Source organism: Stegostoma tigrinum, chromosome 35 (assembly GCF_030684315.1).
Source record: "Stegostoma tigrinum isolate sSteTig4 chromosome 35, sSteTig4.hap1, whole genome shotgun sequence".
NCBI classification, from domain to species: Eukaryota; Metazoa; Chordata; class Chondrichthyes; order Orectolobiformes; family Stegostomatidae; genus Stegostoma; species Stegostoma tigrinum.
This window is the reverse complement of record NC_081388.1, coordinates 12533782-12554664: the sequence shown is the minus strand read 5'-3', so window position 1 is coordinate 12554664 and position 20883 is coordinate 12533782. Positions and strand designations below refer to the sequence as shown.

Here is a 20883-nt window from a genome sequence, read left to right as displayed (position 1 = left end):
AAAATTCTGGGCTTACATTAGCTACCCTCCAATTCATAGGATCTGTTCCAAAGTCAATTAGAATCTTGAAAGATGACCACCAATGCTTCCACTATTTCTAACGCCACTTCCTCAATTATTCTGAGAAGCAGACTGAGGGGATTTATCAGCCTTTAATCTTATCAATTTCCTCATCACCATTTCCCCACAAATGCAGAATTCCTGCAGTTCCTCCCTCACTGGACGCTGCTTTCCCAAACATTTTTTAGGATGTTATTTACATTCTTCTTTGCAAGGATAGAGCAAAACTATTTAAATTGATCTGCCATCTCTTTGCTCCTTATTATAACTTCTTCTGTTTGACATGCAACAAAAGGCAAGAGAGAATGGTAATGATTTTAATGAACAAACAATGCATTCACCCAGAGTCTGAATGGCAGAATGACGGACAACTCCGTTTGAAAGCAAAAATACGAGCAACAAGGCCAAGATATGCACATTGCAAAAACAAAATAAAAAATGAGGGACATATCATGCCGTGAAATTGCTGAATACTATGTCTAAGTTGGAGAAAGAGATGCTGTTTCTTGAGCTTCCTTTGATAAGATACTCTCACTTCTAAAAGGTTTTGTTAAACTGGATGGGAAGCACTAGTCAATACTGCTGGAACCCCGCAGGAGAGTCCCTTACCAAGGTATTAATTTTCATTTCCTGCACAAAGTAATTTCACAAATGAGCACACATCATCAGTCCCGAAGTAAAAAAATCAATTTTCTTCCACCTGGGCTACACTTCACTGGTCTCATCCTGTGTGTCAACCTTTGGCAGCAGGCACTATTTTAAAAACAGCATTCCCGTTCATACACAATTTCCAAAAGCACAAACAGAACATAATTGAAGAAAAGCTGAACTAGACACAGAATTGAGGAAGGGAAATATAGACAACTTAGGCTAATTAAAAAAAAAAAATCTTTTACATAGATATCACCAAATGTTTAGTGTGCGATTTCACAAAAGGTAGCTGCTCCTAATGACTGCGTCATGATGGATTACTACAGAAATTTTGATTGAGTAATCAAGGAAATATTTTAAAAAAACCACTACTGCACAAACCCTCCCAAACCTGCAGTAAAATTGGATATCGTTCTGGATCATAGTGACAATTGGAGGCAGGATATAATTCATAGGTTTGCACTTAAATGGACAAGTCCATTAGACACAGGAGTAAAAACAGATAATCCACTTGTGCAGAACAAGGTTATGATGAACTGGAGAAGTCTTGAACTTACGATGATCTGTCTGGCATGGCATTAGTGCCAGTACCCACATGAAATCAAGGGAGGGCAAACAAAACAAAGCAACATCACCAATGCAAGTTAGATGTTGATTGCATCCCCCTCAAACTATTTTCTGCCTCATCACTGGATTGCCTTGTTTCTATCAAATCAGCACTACCATCCTCACAAATTGTCTATCCAATCTCCTAGTGATTGAAATATATTTTCCTTCCCTCCCTCCTTTCATTATCCTGAGTCCATACGCACTACAGATAGAGTCACATAGCACAGCTCTTCAGCCCAACAACTCTGCGCTAATGTACTGACACATCCCACTTCACAGCACTTTACCCTTGCCACCTTAGTCAGAGATGGATAGCACAGAAATTGAGCCTTCAATCCAACTCAACTATGCTGACCAATCTCTTATGTAAATCAAAATTTGATCAACGGTCTAGTTAATGTCTTCATTCTACTATTACATGCGACTTTTCCTGCTCGGATTATCGTTCTCAACACTCAGGTCCAACAGCAATATACTTTCCAGATATTTAATTCGGTTTCACTAAATCCAACAGTTTTCAATTTATTAAAATGCTGACCTCATTGGCTGCAAACATGTGGCATGAAACTGGTCACATTTTCTAGCATATAGCAATTACCCTTCAGCACCACGGTGACTTCATAAATGATCCAGCTGTTTCCCTTTAAAGTACAGTTTCCTGCTTCCTTCCTTAACACTGGTGACCATTCTGCAACTCATTTATTGGAATGCTCAATTCACAAATGAAAATCAGGGGTCGTACAAAATCAACCTCAGTTTCCTTTTCCTTGTTTCAATGCAAACTCACGTATCCTCTTTGGCAACTTGTCTGTTGCCACAGTTTCTTGATTCAACAAAGTCAGTTCATAGTTACTCATCTCTATTTTTGATTGAATTTTATGACTCATGGCTCTTTAGCCATCACTGCAACTGGATCAATTGGTTTGGTGGGGGTGGGGGTGGGAGGGAGGAGGAGGAGGAAGAGGTGGGAATGAGTCGTTTGAATTCAATAAAAACTAAAATCTGGAATTAAGAAATTGATGACAGCCATTGTTGATTGTTGGAAAACCCCATCTGGCTCACTACTATTCTTCAGGGAAGGAAATATGGCTTCCTTACCTGGTCTGGCCTACATGCGACTCCAAAACTATGGCAATGTGGTTGATGCTAAACAGCTGTCAGAAACTGCCTAACAAGCCAGTTATATCAATCACTATGGAGTCTCAGCAAAGGAATGAAACTGGACAGGCCACCTGATGTCGACCTAGGCACGAGAAAAGACAACAGCAAAAACAGCCCTGTTGAACCTGCAAAGTCCTCCCAAACTTGGGACAGCTGTCTCTCAAACTAATTTGGGCAGCAGCTTGACATAGTCATACTCTCACTTACAGAATCATATCCTACAATGTCCCAGACACCACCACCATTCCTGGTGATGTCCTGTCCCACCAGAAGAGACCCAGGTATACAGCTGAGAAGGAATCACCCTGGATGTCCTCAACATTTACTCAGGCCCCACAAAGTCTCATGGCTTCAGGTTAAACATGGGCAAGGAAACCTGGTCGGCTACCACATACTGTCCTCCCTCAGCTGATGAATTGGTACTTCTCCACATTGAGCACCACTTGGAAGGAGCACCAAGGGTGGCAAGGGTGCAAAACGTACTCTGGGTGGGAGTTTTCAACGTCCAGTACTGAGACTGGTTTGGCACCAATACAACTGATTAAGTCGGTCCGGTCATAAAGGACATAGCTGCTAGACTGGGTCTGGAGCAGGTGGGGAGTGAACCAACGAGGGGGAAAGCATGCTTGAATTGATCCTTACCAACCTGCAGGCTACAGGTGCATCTGTCCATGACAACATCAGCAAAAGTGACTGCCACACAGTCCTAGTGGAGATGGTACCACCACCCAGCTAAACAGAGCAGACTTCAAAACAGATCTAACCAAGAGAGACTGGGTTTCCACGAGGGCCATCAACAGCAGACCTACAGCATAATCTGTAAACTTATGGCCCAGTATATCCCCCATGTAACCATTAGGGTATTAACCCTGGTTCCATGGAGAATGCAAAAGGGCATGCGAGGAGTAGCACCACCAGCATACCCAAAAATGAGGTGTCCGCCTGGAAAATGTCCTAAACAGGACTGCATGTGCGCCAGATAGCATGAGTACCAAGTGATACAGCCAAGTGGTCCCATAACCAACGTATCAGATCTGAGCTCCACAGTTCTGTCATATCCAGTTATGACCGGTGATGGACAATTAAATAACTCGCTGGAGAAGGAGGCAGCTTAACGTATATTCCCATTCTTAATGCTGGATGAGCCCAACACATCTGTGCAAAAGATAAGACTGAAACATTTGTAGCAATCTTCAGCCAGGAGTGCCGAGCGCTTGACCCATCTTGGCCTTTTCCAGTGGTCCCAGTGGTCCCCAGCCTTACAGATACCAGTCTTCAGCCAATTTGATTCACTCCATATGATATCAAAAAACTGGTTGGAGACACTGGATATTGAAAAGGCTATGGGTCCTGACAACATTCTGGCAAGAGTATTTAAGACTTGTGCTCCGGAACTAGCAGCTTCCCTCGCCAAGCTCTTCCAGTACAGTTACAACACTGGCATCTACCTGACATTGTGGAAAATTGCCTAGGTATATCCTGCACACAAAAAGCAGGACAAATCCAACTCAGCTAGTTACCACCCCATCAGTCTATTCTTGGTCATCAGTAAAGGGAGGGAAGGGATCATCAACAGTGCTTTCAAGCAGCACCTGTGCAGAACTAACATGTAGCACAGTGGCTTAGTGGTTAGCACTGCTGCCTCACAGCACCAATTCTAGCTTTAGGCGACCCTCTGTGATAGTTTGCACATTCTATGTCTGCATAGGTTTCCATCAGGTGCTCCGGTATTGTCCCGCGGTCCGAAGATGTGCAAATTAGGTGGATTGGCCACACTAATTTGCCCATAGCATTCAGGAATGCGTTGGTTAGGCATATTAGCCATGGAAAGGGTCACAGGGATAGGGGATGGCTGTGGGTGGGACGGTTGGTATAGACCAGTTGGGTCAAATGGCTACTTCTACATTGTAGGATTTCTGAGAAACATGGACAATAACATCCAGTTTGGGTCTGCCAGGGCCTCAGGTTCTAACCTAATTACACCCTCGGTTCAAATCATGGGGAATAAAAAAAAACTAATTCCGGAGATTAGGTGGAGTCAGAGTGACTGCCCTCGACATCAAGGCTGCACTGACTGGAGTGTGGCATCAAAGAATCCGAGGAAAACCGAATCAATGAGTATCAGGGAGCAAACTCTCCGCTGGTTGGAGTCATACATGGCACATAACATGGTTGTGGCTGCTGGAAGTCAGTCATCTCAGGTCCAGGACCTCTCTGTGGGAGCTCCTCAGGGTAAATGTCCTTAGCTCAACCATCTTCAGCTGCTTCATCAACAGTCTTCTCTCCACATAAGGTCAGAAGTGGAGAGGTTTGCTGATGGTTGCACAAACGTCCAGCACCATTCGTGACTTTTCTGGAATATGAACTGCTTCAGTATCTACGTAACAAGATCTGGACAATATCCAGGCTTGGGTTGACTAGTGGTAGTATCAATTGTGCCAGACAAATGCCAGGCAACAACCGCCTCCAATAAAGGAGACACCAACCCTTGAGGTTAGTTATCTGACTCGCCATAGCCGTCTCTGTCATCTATAAAGGCACAAGTCAGAAGTAAGATGGAATCCTCCTGCCTGGATGGGTGCAGCTCCAACAACACTCAAGCAGCTTGGCATGATCCAGGACAAAGCAGCCCGCTTGACTGGTCCCACATCCAGTCCTTCCAGTACTGACGCTTGGTGGCAGCAGTGTGTGCTACCTACAAGGTGCACTGCAGAAAATTTACAAAACAAAACATTCTTGGACATCTAAACCCACAATCACTTCCACTTAGAAGGACAAGGGCAGCAGATACATGGGAACACTGCCACCTGCAAAGTTCCGTTCCAAGCCACTCACCATCCAGACATAGAAATATATCACCTCTGTCACTGTGGGTGGGTCAAAATCTTGGGATTCCCTCCCTAACAGCATTGTGGGTGAACCTACAGCACATCAACCACAGCTGTTCAAGAACATAGCTCACTGTCACCTTCTAATGCCACCTAGGGACAGGTAATAAATGAACATAGAACAGTACAGCACAGAACAGGCCCTTCAGCCCACAATGTGGTGCCGACCATTGATCCTCATGTATGCACCCTCAAATTTCTGTGACCATATACATGTCCGGCAGTCTCTTAAATGACCCCAATGACCTTGCTTCCACAACTGCTGCTGGCAACGCATTCCATGCTCTCACAACTCTCTGCGTAAAGAACCTGCCTCTGACATCCCCTCTATACTTTCCACCAACCAGCTTAAAACTATGACCCCTCGTGCTAGCCATTTCTGCCCTGGGAAATAGTCTCTGGCTATCAACTCTATCTATGCCTCTCATTATCTTGTATACCTCAATTAGGTCCCCTCTCCTCCTCCTTTTCTCCAATGAAAAGAGACCGAGCTCAGTCAACCTCTCTTCATAAGATAAGCCCTCCAGTCCAGGCAGCATCCTGGTAAACCTCCTCTGAACCCTCTCCAAAGCATCCACATCTTTCCTATAACAGGGCGCCCAGAACTGGACGCAGTATTCCAAGTACGGTCTAACCAAAGTTTTATAGAGCTGCAACAAGATCTCACGACTCTTAAACTCAATCCCCCTGTTAATGAAAGCCAAAACACCATATGCTTTCTTAACAACCCTGTCCACTTGGGTGGCCATTTTAAGGGATCTATGTATCTGCACACCAAGATCCCTCTGTTCCTCCACGCTGCCAAGAATCCTATCCTTAATCCTGTACTCAGCTTTCAAATTCGACCTTCCAAAATGCATCACCTCGCATTTATCCAGGTTGAACTCCATCTGCCACCTCTCAGCCCATCTCTGCATCCTGTCAATGTCCCGCTGCAGCCTACAACAGCCCTCTACACTGTCAACGACACCTCCGACCTTTGTGTCGTCTGCAAATTTGCTGACCCATCCTTCAATCCCCTCATCCAAGTCATTAATAAAAATTACAAACAGTAGAGGCCCAAGGACAGAGCCCTGTGGAACTCCACTCACCACTGACTTCCAGGCAGAATATTTTCCTTCTACTACCACTCGCTGTCTTCTGTTGGCCAGCCAATTCTGTATCCAAGCAGCTAAGTTCCCCTGTATCCCATTCCTCCTGACCTTCTGAATGAGCCTACCATGGGGAACCTTATCAAATGCCTTACTGAAGTCCATATACACCACATCCACAGCTCGACCCTCATCAACTTTTCTAGTCACATCCTCAAAAAACTCGATAAGGTTTGTAAGGCATGACCTACCCCTCACAAAGCCTGACATGCAGCCTGAATGAATTTAAAAAATTCCAGGAAGCCTCTGAATAATATTAATACACTAAAAGATTTGGTGAAAAAAAAAATGCCGTCACAACTTCAACACATTTTGAACAAGTTTGTTTTCCCTCAAATAAAAGAATCATTCTAGGGAAAAAAAAAAATCAATCATTCTATAATGATTCAGAACAGAAGGACACTATACAGGCAGACAATTCGTCCCACTGACCTTTCACCACAGCCTTCCAAATGATTTCCCCTTTACCTAAGCCATGATGAAGATCTGTTATCAGTTGGCTTGTATCTTGCTCAACTATTTCTATCCACTCCAAAAGCAACAATACACGAGCAGGCAGGCAGTGAATGAAGCACCAGTACAGCACTGGAAGGAATGGACCCTGTACATTTAAATCGGAGATGGGAATATGCCATCACTATGGAAGGTGGTGTGGGGGTACACAGGGGGAAGAACCAAAACTTTTGTGAAATATACACACTTGGAAAAATTCAAACTTGACCAATGACATCAACTCAGCAATATATGGATAAAATGGGCAAAGCAGCAGTAAAACAAATATACTGTACAAATAATCTACAAAAAAATCCATTACTCTATTTAGTGTGCAACCTCAGCAGGACTTTGCTTAAACAGAGCTCAATTTCACCGAATGCAGTTTTTGGAAAAGACAAGGCCAAAATGAATCTTTTTCACCCATTCTCCACACTCAGAAGCAATCTCACCATTCGGTTTCAACCATTTCTTAGCATGTAGGTAACTCTCCAGCATTCGTTCATTGAAGAGCATGTAGCCCATGGGTTCAGAAATAATGATATCGACCTGTTCCGGGATGTTAACCTCCTCCACCTTCCCAGGGATGATGAGGATGCGATCTGTTAGGTTGTTGCTCTTTACCAGAAGCTGCCAAAGAGAATAACCATCATTTTCATTAGCACCAGACAATGTCTCCAAAACGGCCAGATATGCTAACATCTAAATTTAAGTTTTGTCTTATTGCCACCGAATTCCAAAAGAAGAAATGCAGCAAACTTTCCTTGCCAACCTGTGAAAATAAAAGGGACATAAAAATGCTACTTGGTTTATTATATCCCTTTGTCTCAATGACATGTTTGAACAGGTATCCAAATGACACTTGTTTTTAAAACTAATACGGTTGAAAATGTTTGTTCTACACCATATTACTCTCCTGGTTTACTACATCTATGATGATATCAGAAAACAAAGTAAGTAATATTATTGTTGTCACAGACAAGGGGTGGGGGGAATAAAGGGAAACAAAATAGATTATGTAGATTAAGGAGTGGAAGGTAACATCAGTAGTTATCCATACAAGCCAGCTCTCAAAAACAAAGGGCAGATATTAAAACACCAAACTCAGGCAAACGAAACAATTTATCTATATTTCCATTGCATTAAATTACTCAGAACGCAGATCTTAGAGAGAAAGAAAAATAATAGTTTAGATCAATCATGGACAAAAATGATTGATAAGCATTGTTTCCCAGATAATGGAGAGAAAGGGTTGCCACAAATTGTTCCCACATTTCTGAAGAACTACTCCTGTTGAGAATAGTTCTTTAACTACAAATCTATTTGGGAAACAGTGAAAGATTTTGAACTATTTACACAATCTGTATAAAGTTTGAATGTTTTCAAAAACTGAGTTAGATATAGCTCTTAGAACTAAAGGGGTCAAAGGAGATGGGGAGAAAGTGAGAACAAAAAAGGTTGGATGATCAGCCATGATCAAATCAAATGGTGTGGCAGGCTCGAAGGTTTGAATTGTTTATCCCCACTGCTATTTTTAATGTTTCTGTGCAAAGTACCACAAGCCACCTACTGTTTTTACTGGAAAAAAAAAGTTAACATGAGTTTTGCGTCATGGCTTCTTCACGGAGATTTAAAAAAAGACTATTAATGCTTTAATTACTGAGAAAAACTACGTTTGACAGAATTTGGGACCCCTTGGCTTAGCAACCCGGTCTAGCCTCAGAATTCTGTTTTGTAGACCCAGCCACCTCAGTGGCTGCAGTCTTGCTTCTGAAGTCCTGTTTTTTCAAAAAAAAACACAACGAGAGAGATCCTAGGAACTTGATAGCTTCCAAAATGCTAGTATTTCTGGCTAACTGGTAAAGCCTGAAGTAGTGTATCCTGACCAATTAACAACTCAAATCCAAGTTACTTGGATTCATAACTGGACATTTAATCAATTTACAACAGTGATTCAGTTTCAGTGACAGGAAATCCAGCAGATATGAGAAGCTATCATATTTTTCCTTTGTTTCCACAGGAGTGGCTTATCTGTTTTGTTGTTCTAAAAGCAACATCCATTACTGCGGTGTCAGGTCTAGTTTTTGATTGTGTGTGTTTGAGAGATTAAGGGGTTGCAGTTTCAATTTTGGATCATAGCTTAGGTGTCAACCAGAGTTTGCCATTTGTCCAACTAGATGTTTTGCTCATAATAAACACAAAAAAAAAGATGGAATAGGTCATTTTTAATAAGATCATGGTTGATCTGTTTCAGGCCTCAACCCCACAATATTTCAAAAATTCATTTACCTCCACTGATCTATCCATCACAACTCTCTAGGGTAGAGAATTCCACATGATCACTGTACTCCATGAAATTCCTTCCCATCTCAGCTTTTGATGAGTGCCTCTTATTTTAATGCACCCTAGTTTGAAATTTTCCCATGAGTGGAAATATCTTTTGTCAAGCCCCTTTAGGATCTTATATTTGTCAAAAAGATCATTCTTCATGCTGTTAAACGCCAAAGAATTAAGCCTGCTTAGCCTTTCTTGAGAAGCCAACTCCCTTTGTCTCAGTAATCAGGATCAGCCTAGTGAATCTCTTTTGGACTGCCCCCAATGCCAGTATATCTGTTCATAAATACTGGGACCAAAGCTGCACACAGCATACCAGATGCAGCCTCAGCAACAACACATAACTTCCCTATTTTAAAAGTTCAAATCCCTCAGGCCTACATTTCATTTGCTTTCTTCATTACTTGCTACACCAGCTAACTTTGCATTTCACGCACAAGAGCGCCCAGATTCTTTTGTGCTGCACCTTTTGGGAGTCTTTCCACACAAATAATCTTCTTACTTTTGATTTTTCCAACCAAAGTACATGACCTCTGACTTTCCTATAAACTATCTGCCAAATTGTTTTTGTACACTTGGGACGTGGACATTTCTGGCCAACCAGCAATTGTTACCCATCTCTACCTGCCTTTTAACCGGGTGGCTTGCTTGGCCATTTCAGAGGGCAGCTGGCAGTCAACCACATTGCTGTGGGTTGGGAGTCAAACCATACAAGGCTGGCAGACTTCCTTCCCTGAAGGATATTAGTGAGGCAGATGGTTTTTCCAACAATCAATGGATTCTTAATTCCAGATTTTCAAAAAAAAAACAAAAAAAAAAATTGAATCCAAGTGCCACCATCTACCACGGCAGGATTCGAACCAGGATCTCCAGATCCTTGGCCAAGTTTCTGGATTAATAAGATAGCAATAATAGCACTATTCCATTGCTTCCCCAAATGTTGCCGAGTTACTCAACCTGTTATATCCACTTGCAGATTCCTCATAATTCTCAACTCAACATGCTCTCCCACCTTTTTTGAAATCACCAAATTTGGATACATTACACTTTGCCCCAAGTCGTTATTATAGACAGTTAAAATATTGGGGCCCTAAGGTCAATCCTTGTTACACTCCACTAGTAATATCATTCCAAATAGAAACTTACACGGGGGAAAAAAAAAACAGTAATCCAACTCAGTCTTCTGCATGTTAACCAATTATCAAACCATGCTAATAGGTTTCTCATACGGAGATTTTGTGCAATAACCTTTATGTGGCACCTTATTGAATCCCTTCTGGAAATCCAAGTAGACTACATTGACCAGTTTTCCTTCATCAACTCTGCCTGTTGTATCGTCAATGAACTGTAACATGATTTTGTGAAATAGAAATCATGTCAACTTTAAATGCAGAAGCTTTTCTAAATATCCTGCTGTTTCTTTCTACTCAAAGATTATTTTGAAATTCACTAAAAAAAAAAGAGGGAGCCTGGTGTACATTCCCTTTAATTTTGATAGTAGTACTAAAGAGAAACAAATGGCCATTTTGGTAAAACTGGGTAAGACTGGAACAATGGTGCGACTTGATTATCATCTCACTCCTCCTGTCACAGTTGCAACACCCTATTCATACTATCAAATTCAACCTACGATTCGTTAACAGAGCATATAAGACTGAAACAATATACTGTACTTGAGGCAGTGCTTTAATAAAACAACTCCCTTGGCAGGGGATGTTCTGCCTCAAATTCATTGCTACTGAAAACAGATGTCTGTGCTAGTTTCCAAATGCTTTTGCAGGCTGCGAATGACACACCGTCAAACCCTCAGGATAAGGGACTCAGCCCAATCAAACTCACTTGGCTGCTCAAGACATCCAAGTATTTGCAACGCTCAGAATGCTGAAGTACTGAATGTGAAAGTACTCAAACAGAACAAATGAGCAACTGAATCCTGTCGGGGGTATTTCATAGTTGCAAAGAATCCAGGACAATGCTAACTGAATATTCATACCTACAAAAGAAACATTTTTATTCATTAAACAGGATGAAGATGTCGCTGGTTAGGCAACATTTATTGCCCACCTCCAATTGCCCAGAGGGCAGTTCAGAGTCAATCATATTGCTATGGGACTGGAGTCACATACAGGCCAGATCAGTTTAAGGATGGCAGCTTCATTCCCTAATGGACAGTAGTGAACCAGATGGGTTCTTCCTGAGTCAACAATGGAATCGTGGTCATCAGATTCTTAATTCCAGATTTTTTTTTTATTGAATTCCAATTCCACCATCTACCTTGAATGTTAATCTGAGTCTCTGGGTTAATAGTCTAGCAATAATACCACTATGCCATCGCCTCGCCTAAAATCACTACTGAAGATGTACATCGTATCACAAATACAACAAGGCATTGCAGATCTGTTCAAAGGTCAAGATTTTTTGACCAAAAAAAAAACAGCTGAGGTGGCTGAAGTTCATTTAATGTCGTACATTTGTGCAAGATATTTTGATCACAACCTAATCTGTCCTAATAATTCACACACTAAGTAAAGCGCAGTAGGCATTGCTGAGGAATATTTCACACTGTACAGACTTCAAATCCTTTTAAAACAGCCCACCTTTAACTGTAAAGCAGTGCTATTATTTTTGAGATATGGAGGGAACCAGGACAGAAAAGAAAAAAGGAAAAAAGAAAGAAAAAAAACAACAACAACAGAAATATTTCAATCCTAGTCTTTGGGTACAGATGCTCATATTCAACAGTAAGCTTCTCCAGCTGTCAGTTTTGCGACGTGGTCCCCTACACATCTCCTTTTCCCTTCACAGCTCCTCATTATGTCTGCCTTCAGATTGTGTTATGGTTGAGCGAAATGTTCATTTGAGTCTTTAAAAAGGAGAAGAAAAAAAAGAGACATACACAAAGTGATTGGGGAAAGACCTTAGAAGGGGGGGGAAAGGGCAGGGGGTTTAATGATCTAAGCAATTATGAAATTGCCAGTAACGGTTACCTGGTAAGAATAACCATAAACAAAATATGAGGCAAGCGATCAGCTAACCTGTTTTTATTTGGGTGACAGATAACAAATAAATACACAGACCCATCCTTTATAATTGACAAATTTTAAAAAATGATTTTACAACTCATCTGATGGACCTCCGAGACAGCACCACTCCTTCAGTACTATATGCACGAATGAAGAAAAGAACAAGCCCACGCCTTTACAAAAAGTGTGTTCAACAGGTACAGTCAGTCAGAATAAATCCAAAGTGATGCAATAATATCCACAACTGTTAAAATGCCTTTGGAACACAAGAAATCCACACAAAGTTTATAATGGGTCCAAGAAAATTTTAAAAGAAATACAGATGCTTACAGCTCTAAGTTTTGGACAAATCAAGTGTACATGAACACAAATGAAGCACAGTCCTGAGTAGAATTCCAGAAATTAATAGCTCTGCAGTTGCAGCTTATGACTTCAATTGGCTCTACACCAAAATAAAAGAAACAGAAACAGGTTGCTTACCTCAGCATGCTGAGCCATGGTGCTTGCTTCCACTGCAAACACCTTTCGTGCTCCCGCCTGCACAGCAAAAAATGATAAAATTCCAGAGCCACATCCCACGTCTAGTACAACCTGTAAGAAATCAGAGTTTGATAAACCATTTATTTAAACTATTCATGAAAAAGCAACAGCAACAGCACCTTGAAGATAGGGCAGTATTTCTTTCTCATAATTTAGCCTGCAGTCCCAACTATTTAGTTTAACGAAAGGGAAAAATCATGCCAGACAAAATTCACTAGAATTCTTTGAGGAGGTAACAAGCAGGCCAGATAAAGGGGAAGCAGTGGATGTAATAGAGTTGGATTTTCAGAAAACATTTACTAAAAAAGGTATCACACATTATGCTACTTAATAAATTAAAAGCCCATCATGATGGAGGTAGCATGGATAGAAGATCTGCTAACTAGCAGAAGACAGTTGGGAATATGGGGGCATGGGGAGAACATGACAATCTGTAACAAATGGAGTTTAACAGGTTTCACTGCTGGGTTACAATTATTTCTTTACAACATATACTAATGACTTAGAGGAGGAAAGTGAACAACGTTTACAGTCAAGAAAAAAAGTGGTGGGAAAAAAAAAAGAGATGATATGAAGTCTTCAGAGGATATAGATAGGTCAAGCAAGTAGATAAAAACTTGGCAGATGGAATATAATGTGGGAAAATGTGAGCTAAGTACCGTGGAAGGGCGAATAGAGGAAGTGAATGGAGGAAAAAAAAACATGGAAAGCTACAGCACACAGAGGGATTTGGGAGACCTGGTGCATAAATCACTAAAAGCTGACATTCAAATTCAGCAGGTAGTATGGTAAGCAAATGGTATGTTGACCTTTCCTTTGGAGTGGATTATGAAAAATAGGGAGACTTTGCTGAAACTAAACAAGACAATTGTCAGACTACATCCAGAATACTGTGCACTGTATCTTTCCTTTGAATACTCTGTTATTGGAAGCAATCCAGAGAAAATTCATTTGATTGATCCAAGATATGGCAGGTTTTCTTGAGAGGTCGAGTATGTTGGGCTTGTGCTCATTGGAGTTCAGCAGAATGCACGGATAACTTATTGGTTCTTAGGGGTTTTACAGAATAGATGTGTAAAGGTTGTTTGCAGCTGTGGGAAAAGGTAGGGCCAGACAGCATAATCTTAAATTAATGGGTCACTTATTTAACACAGATGAGGAATTTCTTCATCACAAGGTAGGGAATCAATGGAATTCTTTGTCACAGACAGCTGTTGAGGCTACCTCGAAGAATATTCATGGCGGATGTTTATGGATTTTTAAGCAGTAAGGTAATCAGGAGTTGTGGATAAAGCAGGAAAGTGGAGTTGAGGATTATCAGATCAACCAAGATATCTCTGAAGGGCAGGACAGACTCAACGGGCTGAATTGCCGATTTCTGCTCTTAAGTCTCATGATCTTAAATTTTACTCCTTTCAGTAGGAGTTAATAGATAGTAGTTTGGAGCTATTAGTGACCCGTTTTGCCCTCAACTTTGGATGTTAATGCTTGCCTCTTGAAACACAGTTATTTCCCTAGGTGAGATCAGCTTTCAGTACAGGCCAGACAATTCAGTAACTAAATACTGTCCGTTACTCAACAGTCACTGATTTTGCTATCAAGTCTCTAATCCCCACTTTATATAGAATTCAGTTCAAGATTCATTACCCCTTTCCATAAATGAAGAGATAAAAGGTGAGCTGTTTAATGCGCAGTGCGCGAGATTTTAAAGAAAAGACGACTGAAATTTGCACAGTCTCCATAATCGAAGAAATGGATATTACTGCCTTAGAAGTGCTATGGGAAAAATATCTAAATTTGTTCCTGGAATAGAGGATTTCCCCTTAATAAAAAAAAGGACACATAAATTGGACCTCAACTCTTTGCTTCATAGAAGGAGGTAATCTCAAAGAAACATACAAAGATCCTGAAGGGACAAGACAGGGTAGACACTGAACTGAAATTTCTTGAATATTATATATTAAATATTTCAAATTCTATGCTTCTGAGGATTATACATGCTTCGTCATTGAATACATTCAAGGCCTTGATAGATTGGTTTGATATCACAGGGAATTAAGGGATTGTGTGGGGGGTGGGGGGGTGGGGCGCGGAAAGTGGGCAGGAAAACTGGACTCGGAGGAACATCAACCACGCTCGCACTGAATTTGTACAGCAAGCTAGATGGGCTGTATGTTCCTAACTATAAAACCACTTGTTATTACTTCAACAAACCACATAGCAATCTGCAATGTGACAAAGCTGACTTCCCATGGGGCTCAAGAATTGCAGTGTCAATTTCAAATTAGAATGGAGAACAAGAAACAACCTTATGGTAAAAATGGTAGAGATGAATAATTGCTTATTTTAGCTCAGACTGGTTCTGTTTACCTTGTCTTTAAAGTCTGCATGGTTTTGGAGTATTGCCCTTTGGTAAGTGCCTGTCCGTATGTAGTCTTGCATCATATTCTGTTGTTGCGATAAGTATCCATAGAACTGCAAAGAGATTAAGAACTTAAAATAAAAGACAGAGTCTAAATTAAAGACATTTCTTTCAAGAGGAAAAAGTAAACAGCAGTAAATAGGATAATAAATGAGAGGCTGGATGAACACAGCAGGCCCAGCAGCATCTCAGGAGCACAAAAGCTGATGTTTCGGGCCTAGACCCTTCATCGGAGAGGGGGATGGGGTGAGGGTTCTGGAATAAATAGCGGGGGGGGGGGGGAGAAGAGGCGGACTGAAGATGGAGAGAAAAGAGGATAGGTGGAGAGAGTATAGGTGGGGAGGTAGGGAGGGGATAGGTCAGTCCAGGGAAGACGGACAGGTCAAGGAGGTGGGATGAGGTTAGTACGTAGGAAATGGAGGTGCGGCTTGGGGTGGGAGGAATAACAGGTTAGGGAGGCAGAGACAGGCTGGGCTGGTTTTGGGATGCAGTGGGGGGAGGGGACGAACTGGGCTGGTTTTGGGATGCGGTGGGGGAAGGGGAGATTTTGAAGCTGGTGAAGTCCACATTGATACCATTGGGCTGCAGGGTTCCCAAGCGAAGTACGAGTTGCTGTTCCTGCAACCTTTGGGTGGCTTCATTGTGGCACTGCAGGAGGCCCATGATGGACATGTCACCTAAAGAATGGGAGGGGGGAGTGGAAATGGTGCGCGACTGGGAGGTGCAGTTGTTTATGGCGAACCGAGCGGAGGTGTTCTGCAAAGCGGTCCCCAAGCCTCCGATTGGTTTCCCCAGTGTAGAGGATGCCACACTGGGTACAATGGCAGATCTGCAGGTGAACCTCTGCTTAATATGGAAAGTCATCTTGGGGCCTGGGATAGGGGTGAGGGAGGAGGTGTGGGGGCAAGTGTAGCATTTCCTGCGGTTGCAGGGGAAGGTGCCGGGTGTGGTGGGGTTGGAGTGGAGTGTGGAGCAAACAAGGGAGTCACGGAGAGAGTGGTCTCTCCGGAAAGCAGACAAGAGTGGGGTCGGATTGTAGATGGCGGAAGTGTCGGAGGATGACGTGTTGAATCTGGAGGTTGGTGGGGTGGTGTGAGAGAACGAGGGGGCTCCTCTTTGGGCGGTTGTGGCGGGGGCGGGGTGTGAGGGATGTATTGCAGGAAATGCGGGAGACGCGGTCAAGGGCGTTCTCGACAACTGTGGGGGGAAAGTTGCGGTCGTTGAAGAACTTGGACAGCTGGGATGTGCGGGAGTGGAATGCCTCGTCCTGGGAGCAGATGCGGCAGAGGCGGAGGAATTGGGAATAGGGGATGGAATTTTTGCAGGAGGATGGTTGGGAGGAGGTGTATTCTAGGTAGCTGTGGGAGTCGGTGGGCTTGAAATGGACATCAGTTACAAGCTGGTTGCCTGAGAGGTCCAGGAAGGTGAGGGATGTGCTGGAGATGGCCCAGGTGAACTGAAGGTTGGGGTGGAAAGTGTTGGTGAAGGGAATGAACTGTTCGAGATCCTCTGGGGAGCAAGAGGCGGCGCCGATACAGTCATCAATGTAATGGAGGAAGAGGTGGGGGTTGGGGCCTGTGTAGGTGCGGAAGAGGGGCTGCTCCACGTAACCTACAAAGAGGCAGGCATAGCTGGGGCCCATGCGGGTGCCCATGTTCACCCCCTTTGTCTGTAGGAAGTGGGAGGAATCGAAAGAGAAGTTGTTGAGGGTAAGGACGAGTTCGGCTCGGCGGATGAGGGTGTTGGTGGAGGGGGACTGGTCGGGCCTGCGGGACAGGAAGAAGCGGAGGGCCTTGAGGCCATCTGCATGTGGAATACAGGTGTATAGGGACTGGACGTCCATGGTAAAACAGGCGTTGGGGGCCAAGGAATTGGAAGTTCTGGAGGAGGTGGAGGGCGTGGGTGGTGTCACAGACGTAGGCGGGGAGTTCCTGGACCAAAGGGGAGAAAATGGAGTCCAGATGGGTGGAGATGAGTTTGCTGGGGCAGGAACAGACTGAGACAATGGGTCGACCAGGGCAGGCAGGTTTGTGGATTTTGGGAAGGAGATAGAAACGGGCCGTACGGGGTTGGGGAACAATGAGGTTGGAGGCTGTGGGTGGGAGGTCCCCTGAGATGATGAGGTCATGAATGGTGTTGGAGATGATGGTTTGGTGCTCGGGGGTGGGGTCATGATCGAGGGGGCGGTAGGTGGTGGTGTCAGAGAGTTGGCGTTTGGCCTGGGCAATGTAGAGGTCAGTGCGCTATCCTACCACTGCGCCACCCTTGTCTGCCGGTTTGATGGTGAGATTGGAGTTGGAACGGAGGGCTGCTGTTCTGCGGGGGAGAGGTTGGAGTGGGTGAGAGGGGTGGAGAGGTTGAGGCAGTTAATGTCTCGACGGCAGTTGGAGATGAAGAGGTCGAGGGAGGGTAGGAGGCCTGGGGGTGGTGTCCAGGAGGAGGACTTGTGTTGGAAGCGGGCGAAGGGGTCAGTGGAGGGAGGGTTACGTTCCTGGTTGAAGTAGTAAGTGTGGAGGCGAAGGCAGCGGAAAAACTGCTCTATGTCCAACCGTGACTGGTATTCGTTGATGTGTGGGTGGAGAGGAACAAAGGTGAGCCCCTTGCTTAGGACTGACCGTTCGTCCTCAGTCAGTGGGAGGTCTGGGGAGGGATGGTGAAGATGCGGCAGGGCTCAGTGTGGCTGTCTACTCTGGGGTTGCTGGCAAGTTAGTCACTATATTGAAACATTCCTGGCAAAATGCTTCTGCTAAGTATACTGTCTTAAATTCTGCGGCTGTAGTTTTGGCATGACGTTGTGATAAAAAGGAAAAAAACTGGCAAGGTCAGGCGGGTAATGATGTTCACTGCTGGTGATTAATAGTGGCCTCCCGGACTTCAAGTAAAAATCAATAAATTGCAAAATACTAACGGCACACCCCAGTCACAGTCAGCATCTTCAAACATTGATGGAAAGCATATTGGGTATGGAGGACTTTAGGGGAAAAAAGGCACAAGAAGAGATGGAAATTAAACATTTTGTCCATGTAAAAATCACTAAAAAGCTAAAGGTTACCTGGAAGATGATTAGCCTAGGAAACAGTACCTGGAAATACTGCACAGCAGAAGACTCCTCTGTTCGGTCACTGAAGACAGATCGTTCAAGGTTGTGACCTCTGCAGTTTTTCAGAATATTGAAAAAGGAGTAGAACTCTGGAGAGACAGTACAAGTGGAACTGAGCACAACCAGACCATGTAAATAACATTTGCAACAAATATTTCACTGATGTATATACACATTTTAGTTAAACATTTGGTTGGGGATGGTGGGAAAGAGAGAGAAAAAAAGACATTGCAGGGAAAGTTCTAGCACAAGAACAAAATACTTAAGCTAGTGCTGACCAGTCTCACTTCCACTAGACCATACTGTACTGAAATGGGCTATATATCTCATCTGCTCCGTTTGACGTCTGTAGGACTGATGCAAGCTAGGAGCAACCACATGGTCAGCTCGTGCTAAATTAGGAGCAGAACATCAAAACCAGAGAGGAGCATCAGGGAACAAACTATATATATTAGCCTCCAATATACCAACAGACCAAGAAATCTCACTTAAGTGCGACAGCCTGCCATGGTCTGTTTGGTGAAGGAGCTCCCTCCTCACCGCAGTCCACTGGGTTTAAACTCCATAGTTTGAGATTTAAAAAAATGACACGGTAAGCATGTTGTTGAGCTGTGCTCAAGAGGATCACAACCAGCATTTTAATTAAGCTCAGCAGTTATTGGAAAAACAGCATCTCATCCGAGACATTGAGGTCCTTGCATCCTTCTAGATCCAACACAACTCAACAATTTTGATTACAGCTTCTGTACCTATTTTGGTCAGGGTTTCTTTACTGAGTTTTTTCCTTGTTTCTCTTATTTCCTTGGCAATGCATTAAGCCAGCCTCTATGTTGATATTCACACCACCTCTAGGCATCTCTTGTTCTTTTACTTGGCCCGTTACCACTTCCTTTGATTTTGCACCATGAAACTGTGTTTAAAATCGAACCACCCCTTATCACACAGCGTCCTTTTGTTTCACTTCTCACCTTCACTATTTACCTGTTCAAAATACATTACATTTCCAGTCCTGAAAAAAGGTTATTGACTGGAAACACAATTCTCTCTCTCTCTCTCTCCTTCCACCACATTCTAATTGTTGTTTCAAACTTCCAGCACCAATGTTGAATTTGGTTTTTACGTCGTACCAAAAAGACACATTTATTGTGCATCCCCCCGCCCCACCCCGAGGCATTAAGGGATCACATACAAGGACTGCAGTATGATGGGTATGAGACATTGTCTCAAAACAAAAAAAAGAGAAGTTGCTGGAAAAGCTGAGCAGGTCTGGCAGCATCTGTGAAGAGAAATCAGAGTTATTTTCTTCACAGATGCTGCCAAACCTGCTCAGACTTTCCAGCAACTTCTGTTTTTGTTCCTGGTTTACAGCATCTGCAGTTTTTTTGTTTAGATATTCTCTAATCAACTTGTTCAAAATGTTATTTCACACCTCTGAAGCAGGTGGGACTTGACCAGAGCCGTCCAGCTCAAAGGCAGGAAAACTATCAGTGCTTTCTTATGAAGGGCATTTAAACTTGGTTCACTGAATAGGACCCTCACCAATGCCACTCCTGCTGATAACAGTGTCCCACACTGGAGCCCAGCTGTCAACAAATCTGGTTCAGTTCATGAAGAATGAAAAAGAAATTTAAAAACCTTAAAATTGCTTCTAACAAGTTAACAGGGTAATCAATTAGTCAAACTGCAACCTCCTGTGACAGTGCAACACCTGTAAGCTGCAGCACGAAAGATGACCAAACTTCCATTGTTACCTAACCTGGATTTTAGACATTTTTACCAATGCAAAAATACTATGGATCTCGAAAATCTATTTTTTTTTTAAAAGAAAGAAAACATTCAATAGGGCAGGGAGCATCCATTTCTCTTTGGAATATCAATGGCATTTTTTTCCTCCTTGAATAAGACCTGACTGGAGTAATTCCAGCATTTCCTACACTGTCATCTCTATGCTTTGAAAGAAGGCAGTTGAGATTTCAGTGCCAGGGATAAAGGTGCACACATGACAGAGATAACAAGGTATAGAGCTGGATGAACACAGCAAGCCAAGCAGCAGGAAGGCTGACGTTTCGGGCTAAGACTCTTCTTCACAAGAGGGGTCTAGGCCCGAAAACGTCAGCCTTCCTGCTCCCCTGATGCTGCTTGGCCTGCTGTGTTCATCCAGCTCTACATCTTGTTATGTCTGATCCTCCAGCATCTGCAGTTCCTACTATAGCATGAGAGAGATAGCCCTTACCATTCTGTGATGGAAACTGTAGGAGGACACTGCTACATCCCAATGTGACAATGAAGGACTGCTTGCCGACACGACTGCATTGCGTTTCCCGATTCACTGCACACTTAAATACACAGACCGTCTCATCTGTAGGATTAAAGAGTTTGTGAAAAGATTAAGAAGAATATACAGTGCAGTGAACCATCACTCATTCATTCTGCCTAACAGCGAAGAAAATTT

General features: G+C 43.1%; 1 protein-coding gene across 4 annotated transcripts in view; it reads right to left on the bottom strand.

Annotated features, from left to right (window-relative positions):
* carm1 (coactivator-associated arginine methyltransferase 1) overlaps positions 1-20883 on the bottom strand; it is a 69055-nt gene that overhangs the window by 30568 nt on the left and 17604 nt on the right. For all 4 annotated transcript variants that reach the window (XM_059639871.1, XM_059639872.1, XM_059639873.1 and 1 more), the window contains exons 2-6: positions 20665-20790; positions 18414-18520; positions 15280-15384; positions 12850-12960; positions 7465-7642 (exon numbers count right to left, since the gene is read on the bottom strand). In XM_059639871.1, coding sequence (XP_059495854.1) covers positions 7465-7642; positions 12850-12960; positions 15280-15384; positions 18414-18520; positions 20665-20790 — 627 coding nt within the window. The remainder of the gene's footprint in view (positions 1-7464; positions 7643-12849; positions 12961-15279; positions 15385-18413; positions 18521-20664; positions 20791-20883) is intronic.